Raw genomic sequence first — 8,229 nt, 5'->3', positions numbered from 1 at the left:
CCTTAAAATGTGTAATTACCAAAACATACATGCCCGTCAGCCCAATATCAAATGAAGTTTTAACGGTTGAGTTGGTCAGATTCTTGGTAATTGTAATTATACCACCTCATCTCCAGAGTTTGAATCTCGCTTACACTGGAATGAAGGGTTTTTCTTTTTTTACCTAGTTACCTATCTTAGTCGCAGATAGCAGACTTTTTACTATAGCAAACCTCTTATCAAAAAACAGGGTAGGAGAGTTTTTGAATACCATTTCAGAAATTAATTTTCGATTTCAGAAGTTAGTCGAGGAACACAATTTCAAAATGATTTTTAAAAACCTAAAAAATCTAACTTTTTATGAAATAAATTGTTTTTGCTATTGATTGTGGGGATTGACATCTGCTTTTCGAGAATAAAAGCACTTCTTTTAAAGATTGCCAATCAGAGGGTAGTTTAGTCTTTTTAGAGAATGAAAGCCCGGGAAAGATAAAAAGTCTCAACCACAGCCAACTACTACTCTTTCCAACATTGAAAGTGTCAGCAAATAACAAATCCAAAAACACCACTACACCACCATGAATATTTACTTCTTCAATACCCCATGACTCAAACAATATCCTCTAAAATTCGAAACTAGAATTCTTTAGATTTTCCTATCAAAATTCATCTGCAAATAATATCAATTCAGTTTAATCATCACTTTCATGGCTGCTGCCGGCCTGGAGCTGTCATGTCTGTTTATTTCTCTCCTTTTCCTTTCACTTATTCATTTTTCATCTTGTCAATCAAATTCTCCTCAGAATCTTGAAACATTCTTCCCGTCTATCCCCATAACTCCACCTTTTGTTCCTCCGACAAGACCTTCACCGGACCCTGTTCCAATATTTCCAGGACCGCCGGAACCTAGACCGTCACAACATTCCACCGGTAAAACCGTTGGGAAAGCTGTTGGGATAACAGCAGCTAGTACTATTGTAGTTGCCGGACTCTTCTTCTTCTTTCTTCAGAGACATGTTATTGCCAATCGGAAAAAGAAAAATGAAGACCAGAAAACCGATACTAACACCACCAATGGTATGGTTTTTCACCGGGATCCTCTTCAGCGGGATAACGTGAGAATGACTAAAGAAGAAATGAAACGATTTGATGGAACCCTGAAAGGTATAGTCGTCGATGAAGATGGATTGGATGTACTGTATTGGAGAAAACTTGAAGGCGGAACATTGCGAAGTAGTTTCAAGAAGGAGGTTTTGTCAAAGATTACCGATATTAACGAAGACGATGTAAGAAAAGAGAGACGAAAAGAGAGAAGAAATCGAAGAACTCACTCTGAACCTGTTCAAGAAACTCCGTTTCTCCGTGGAAGTTCGAATTCATCTGATCAGACTAGTCCTATTGCGATTTACGATGACCCAAGAAATGAGATTACTCCGTTTAATAACCGTGATCGTCGAACTGGAACCGTTATTCAGACTATGTCTGTGCCGAAACAGGAACAAACCCCGATTCAATCACAAACACCACCACCTCCGCCGCCTCCACCGTCTACGTCATCTCTACCACCACCGCTGCCGCCGCCTCGGCCCATAATTGCCGAGAAGAAAGTTTCGGCACCACCATTACCGCCACCTACTCTCCCTAAAATTGCCACAAAGGAAGTTTCAGCGCCACCCCCACCGCCACCCAAGTTTTCAAAACCACCACCTCCACCACCAAAAGGAAAATCAGTAAAACCAGTTTCTGGAGAGTTTTCTAGTGAGAGTTCGGCTGAAGGGTCAGGTAAGACTAAGTTGAAGCCATTACATTGGGATAAAGTTACAGCTAATCCTGATCATTCAATGGTGTGGGATAAAATCAGTGACGGTTCTTTCAGGTAATCAAAAATCTGATTTTTTTTTTATTTTTTATTTTGTAATTTCGTTCTTCCCATTTGCAAATATCTGAATTTTGTTCATTTTTCCATTCAAGGTTTGATGATGATTTGATGGAAGCTTTGTTTGGAAATGTTGCAACCAAGAAATCACCAAAAGGGAATCCAACCAAGTCAAGCATGGCTGTGGGTGGTGCTAATCCAAATTCCCCCACTCAAATTTTCCTGCTTGATCCAAGAAAATCCCAAAACATTGCAATTGTTCTCCGGTCTCTCGCGATATCTCGGACAGAAATCCTGGATGCATTACAAGAAGGCCGCGGTCTGGATTCCGACACCTTAGAAAAACTTGCAAAGTTTGCTCCAACAGAAGAAGAAGAAACTGCACTTGTTGAATTTGATGGAAACATAACAAAACTTGCAGATGCTGAGTCTTTCTTGTACCATATTTTCAAGGCTGTTCGCTTTCCGTTTGCGCGTCTTGACGCTATGCTATTTCGATTGAATTACGAGCCGGAAATTCTCCAACTCAAGAACTCGTTAAAAATACTTGAAGCTGGATGCAATGAGCTGCGAACTCGTGGACTGTTCTTGAAACTGTTAGAAGCTATATTGAAAGCCGGTAACCGGATGAATGCAGGAACCGCAAGAGGGAATGCAAAAGCATTCAACCTGACAGCATTAAGAAAACTTTCAGATGTCAAAAGTAGTGATGGGAAAACTACTCTACTACATTTTGTCGTTGAAGAAGTAGTTCGTTTCGAAGGTAAACGGTGTGTGCTTAATAAAAACAATAACTTCACTAGAAGCAACAGCCGCGGCGGTACTAGTATTGGCGCATTCAGTGGTGGTCTGAATGCAGATCCTTCATTATCAAAAGAAGATCGAGAGAAAGAATACATGACGCTAGGACTACCGATTGTTGGAGGTTTAAGTACTGAATTCGCGAATGTTAAAAAAGCAGCAACAATCGATTATGAAGGCTTTGGGAATATATGCACTACTCTGACAAAGCGCGTAACTGAAACTCGAAAATTCACTGCTAAAATTGAAGCTGAGAGAAGTGGCTTTGTGAAAGAGATGAAGAGTTTCTTAGATTCGTCAGACGAAGAACTTAAGGCAATGAAAGAAGAGCAAGAAAGGATAATGAATTTAGTGAAGAGAACTACTCAGTATTATCAAGCTGGAACTAAAGACAAAGATCACCCACTTCAGTTATTTGTTATAGTGCATGATTTCCTAAGAATGGTCGATCACGTCTGCCTTGATATTGCTAGGAATGTTCAAAAGAAGAAACCTGCTGAGCCGGCTGCAGCTGCTGCAGGTTCATCTACTAGTTCATCTTCGCCGCCAAAGAGGGCTCCAGTGAGGTTCCCTTATTTGCCTGTAAATTTTTTGTCAGATAAGTCCAAGTCCTCCTCTTCAGGTGGTGATTCTTCAGATGATGGGTTTTAAAAGAACTCGGATTCATTTGAAATTTTTCGTATTTATTGAATTTAAGAGATTTGTTTCGTGTACATAGACAATTGAGTAACTGAAAATTCAAGACCAAACTCTGAAGTGTGAATGTTGTTACTAATGAAAAAGGAAAAAAATTTGGTTATTGAATGTTTGAGTCTGATTCTTTTCCTGGTTAGGAAGGTTTTCAAGTTCTATTTTAAGAAACCAGTAATGAAATGACTCAGAAATCAGTGTAAATTAGTCTAACTCAGAAACTCTGTCAGGTATGATAGAGCTTGTTGTCTAAGTGGTATACTCTTCTCAGGAAAATCTCGGGCACTGTTTCGAAGAATGGAAGGTAAAAGTGCAGAACTTGTCGAGAGCAGTAATTCCTTAGAGTAAACTTGCAGTTCCTACTCCAAAGGAATACAGAGAAGTTGCCTTATCTTTAAACGAAGATGTGAAGGTAACAAGGCTCAAGATGTTGCAGGCAACCTCCCTGACAAATACAAAGTTTTAGCTGAGTTTTTTTTTGCCGTATAGAAGGTTCTGTGAGGTTGCTCAGCCTTGGTAAAAAGATGCCAACTTTTCAGAATAGCTGCATGTAGGTGGAAGTATTTACAGAAGAAAGTAAGCTGCTCAGGTCGAGAAGACATGAAAGTAACAATACCACTGGATACTGTTGAAGCTCATCCTGACCAATCTCCATATACGGACCTGAGTCAGGCTGTTAAAATTCTTTAGCAACCATCCTGAGGGGTGGACATCCCAGAAGCCACATTACCAGTTCTTATCAGCCGAAAACGCTCCAGTTTTCAATACCTGCTGCCACAGGAATCACACTTAGAATCTCGTCCAACTTCTAATGCGCTCTAGCCATCTTCGAGTTTGTCACTATTATCTTCAACTTTTAAAAGGCAGGGATTTTCCCAAAAGATTATTGTCCCAGAAACTGAAAAGACAAATCTCTTAGCATCCCTGCACCCTCTTTCACCTCTGGAACCTCAAGATGTGATAAACCAAGATCACAAAGGCATTGAACAGAAAGTATGCTTAATGCAGTGATGTTTAGTTTAGGGGGAAAAAATCAGAAGCCATGAGTTGATGAACCAACTTCTGATGTATGCTTCTTTTTACTAATCCTTGTTAGTTGGTAAGCCTATGTTCTTGTTAGCTAGATTCTATTCCTGTCATCCTGTTACTAATAATTGGATTGCAGAAGTATAGGTTTACTAAAAACAAGATTTCGACTTACATTCTCCATTTAAGACTACATAAGTAAATCACAAAATGCGCAGTAAACATAGCGACAAATAGATACAAGAGTAGATCATACACGATATAATATCAGCAAATATTGTAAGGAATATATTAGTTAGATTCAGAAATTGATCCATGTTACCCAATCTCTAAATGCTTAAAATTTCGATCAAGGTTTAATATCATTACACATACCTAGAGATCTCTTGCTTCTTTTGCGGCTTCTTCAGTTTGTCACTGTTTTGTGTCTCCTCAGTTGAACTTCCTCTATCACATCATTCCATTGTTTTTACATCCTTTTCACCTAATACTTTCAATGAAACCAAAGTATTCTTGTAAGGAATTGCATCAGAGACAGCCTTGCCAGAACTGACATCCAGTTTAGTAAATGAAGCTTTTGGATCATAAGTATAAATGTTTTCATTCTCATGACACAGAAGCCTGCCACTCTTCGTAAACTCAAATGGTGGTAATATATGACTCCTGAAACCAAACTCTTTACTCCAGCTCAAGTCACTATTATCTTTATTCTTCTTAAAAAACCATAAGTCAGAATCACTGGCATTATAATAAGTAGCACTTAGAAAATCACCTGAAACCCCTAGTTTAACATCTAAATATGGAACACTAGCTCGTGCCAAAGAAGGTGGTGGTGATGGAAGTTCACTAAACTTTTCATCAACCAAACTGAAAGCAAGAATAATGGTTCTTTTCGTGTCCACCCAATGAAGAGCTTCACCTGCGAACGCACCATCACCTTTTCTAACATATTTCATATTAATGTCCAACATTCCCGCATTTCTCCATCCAATGCCACTTCCAAGGGTGTTTACCTGAATAATGCCAACATTCGAGTCTCCCCCAGACTCAGATATCCGAACGACCTTGTACTCATTGGTCGAAACAACGTAACCAAATCCATACCACCTATACTTTCCTTCATAATCTGGAAGGATAACATACTCTCTAGTGATTGGATTACAAATACAAGTAGGTCCATAATGCAATCGAGCACGTTTGCCTCCGTTAAACAATCCAGTAAAGCAAAGTAAACCATCACAGGAACAGACAGAATAATAATTGTACCTAACTGGTGGGTCAAAATTAATGCTTGTTTTTCTAGTGAGGGGTTTCTCATGACATTTCTCATCATACTCAGCATAGAAAATTTCTTTAATCCCTTGATCATAAAAAGTGAAAAGAAAACTCAACTTACCAGAATCATTAGCAGCAGATTTCAGATGATCCAGGTGAATTTTAGAGAATGGTGGAAGATGAACAACATCCCTCCACCGTTTGCAAACCAATTTGGAGTCTAGAACACATTCGGTTGGTAACCTAGTCAATATGTCGAGTATGATATCTTTCGGGAGATTGTCAAACCTTCCCATCATGAAACCCTTTGTTGAGAGAGAAGTAGTAGTGATGGTAGAAGAGACAGAGAGTAAATCTGAATAACAATTTGATTTTCAAGAGTTTGGAGGAGAAATTGGGTTTAATTTGGGTGACCAAAGAGGAAGGCGACTGATAGTGGAAAGAAAAATGAAATGAAATGGTTGTTTCTTTTTTATTTAGTGCGACAGTCCAGGTAAAATTACGATTCTATACAAAGGTATCCCATTCTGAGTGCATTCATAGATCACGTGAGTTGGTCGTGATATAGATCAAGTCCCTGAATCTCGTGTCAATTTTCTTGAAGACGAGAGAATTACATTCGTCAGAGCTGGGATCGATGAAGCTGCACACAAGCTTTCGATTGACTATGGGTTGAGTATTGCAAGAAGTGAAGATCTTGGAGATTTGGCTGATTATAAGCTTGGTACACTTTATCAAGTCGATTTGAATTCTTTGGTGAATATTGTGCTCGACAGGCATCTACATCATCAACCCAAGTTTAGAACGGTTACCTTCAGTAGATGGGACGGGTACTTTAAAGAACGAGCAGGTTCGGTACGCTTGTTTAGAAGCTTAAGCTAGGTCTTTATTTGTTGCGTCTTCCAGCCCCAAAAGAATTTAAACAGGTTTCCCCAAGAAACTAACAGGGCCAAGGCTCAAGGATACCTAAAGACATAGCAGAAAGCCTAGATTTTGAAATTTACTGATGAATGATGACAGATTTTGAGCCTAGATTTTGAGCAATAGTTACAAGAGTTCTGACAAAGACTCTTGGGTGTGGAAAAATCTGACGAGGGAAATGGGAAAAATAAAGGAGAACATGGAGTGGATAATAGGGGATGGAAAACTGATAAGGATATGGGAGCACATTTGGTATCCAGAACAATAAGAGCTTCTTGTTGAACCAACTGATATCTACCAGAGAATTACTTTCCTAGAAGAACTGATGGTGAAAAAAGAAAACAAGTGGAACTGGGATGAACAAAAGTTAGCAATATACTTTGGAACACGGGTAGATGACAAAATTAAGCAAATTAAGATAAATAAAGAAAGAAGGGATGAAATGAAATGGAATCTGGAGAGAAGTGGGAAGTTCACAACCAGGTCTTTGTACAGGAAATTAATTCATAAAGGTCAACCAGAAAATAGAGAACAAATGGATTTCTGGAGAAAGATGTGGAGAATGAACACCATCCCAAGAGTGAAAACCTTCCTATGGAAATGTATTCACGATATTCTGCCCTTGAATGAAAGAGTAGCCAGGATTCTTCCCTATATTAACAGGATTTGCCCCATGTGCAATAAGGAGGATGAAACTCTAACTCATGTCTTCATGGAATGCGAGTTCACAAGGTCTGTGATAGCATACTTAGGGATTAGTCTAGATTTATATACTAACAGTCAGCCCGACTTTCATAGTTGGCTACAGTGTTTAATTTGTGTCTAATTTGTCTCGATTCTATAATTGATAGTGCTCATTTTTGTACTTATTACGGTGTTTTATGTGTGTAGGTATTTTTGGCCAATAATCATTTTTGGAAAAATCGGCTCGAAAAGTTGGTAAAAGCGTCCGGAGGACACATGCTATTTGGACTCTCACTATGGATAAGGGGTACCCAAATTATTAAGGGGCATCCTCAGGACACCCTCAAGGAAGCTTCTATTCGCACCCCTGCTCTGGATAGGGGGCGCCTCTTCTTCACAATTCAAATGAAGCTTTTTGGCGGGAAGTTGTTGCAGCAGCGAAGCAAATCTGGGGATCGAATTTTGAGCGATTTACAAGGAGATTCAATGGCTTATTTTCGTTGGACTGGACCTGTGATAGCATAGCAGGGTCGCTGTGATTGATTGGTGATTAATATTTTTGATTGTGGTTGTAGTAATGAGGTTCAAACTCTAGGACTTGTGAAGATTAAATTTAAAGATTTAATAAAATTATATACAAAATTATTAACAATGGGTGCGAGAGGTAACCAAGACACTAGATTCCACTATTATGCAAAATTGAATGACAAATATTTCAAAACTCTATTCAATTATTAAGTCCTCTTTTATCTTTAATTCACTATCAATCATACAGATTCTCAAACATTATTTGTAAACCTTAAGCATAGATTATCAAGAGATTAAACCAAGCATAACCTATCAAACTGAATAACAAATAATTAAGACAATCATTCAAACAATTTAAAACTCTGCAAAAGCAGTGATTAGGTGAATTATATAATTAAGGATTATATGCAGAAGTAGGCCTGGTCTGGACCCTCACTTTCATTCCTAGA

General features: G+C 38.6%; 2 protein-coding genes across 2 annotated transcripts; one reads left to right on the top strand and one right to left on the bottom strand.

The window, feature by feature from the left end:
- The first annotated feature begins 527 nt into the window (after positions 1 to 527).
- On the top strand, positions 528 to 3,550 carry LOC113334153 (formin-like protein 4). The gene is made up of 2 exons (XM_026580498.1): positions 528 to 1,855; positions 1,951 to 3,550. The coding sequence occupies exons 1-2, from the start codon at positions 687 to 689 to the stop codon at positions 3,305 to 3,307; spliced, it is 2,526 nt and encodes an 841-aa protein (XP_026436283.1). The 5' UTR covers positions 528 to 686; the 3' UTR covers positions 3,308 to 3,550.
- Positions 3,312 to 6,071, bottom strand: LOC113334154 (F-box protein At3g07870-like). The gene is made up of 2 exons (XM_026580499.1): positions 4,748 to 6,071; positions 3,312 to 4,114 (listed from the first exon to the last, which is right to left on the bottom strand). The coding sequence occupies exon 1, from the start codon at positions 5,944 to 5,946 to the stop codon at positions 4,828 to 4,830; it is 1,119 nt and encodes a 372-aa protein (XP_026436284.1). The 5' UTR covers positions 5,947 to 6,071; the 3' UTR covers positions 3,312 to 4,114; positions 4,748 to 4,827.
- Positions 6,072 to 8,229: the final 2,158 nt, after the last annotated feature.

This window comes from Papaver somniferum, unplaced genomic scaffold (genome assembly GCF_003573695.1).
Source record: "Papaver somniferum cultivar HN1 unplaced genomic scaffold, ASM357369v1 unplaced-scaffold_135, whole genome shotgun sequence".
NCBI lineage: Eukaryota > Viridiplantae > Streptophyta > Magnoliopsida > Ranunculales > Papaveraceae > Papaver > Papaver somniferum.
Note: the sequence above shows the minus strand (reverse complement) of the source record. Positions and strands in the feature narration are given on the sequence as shown.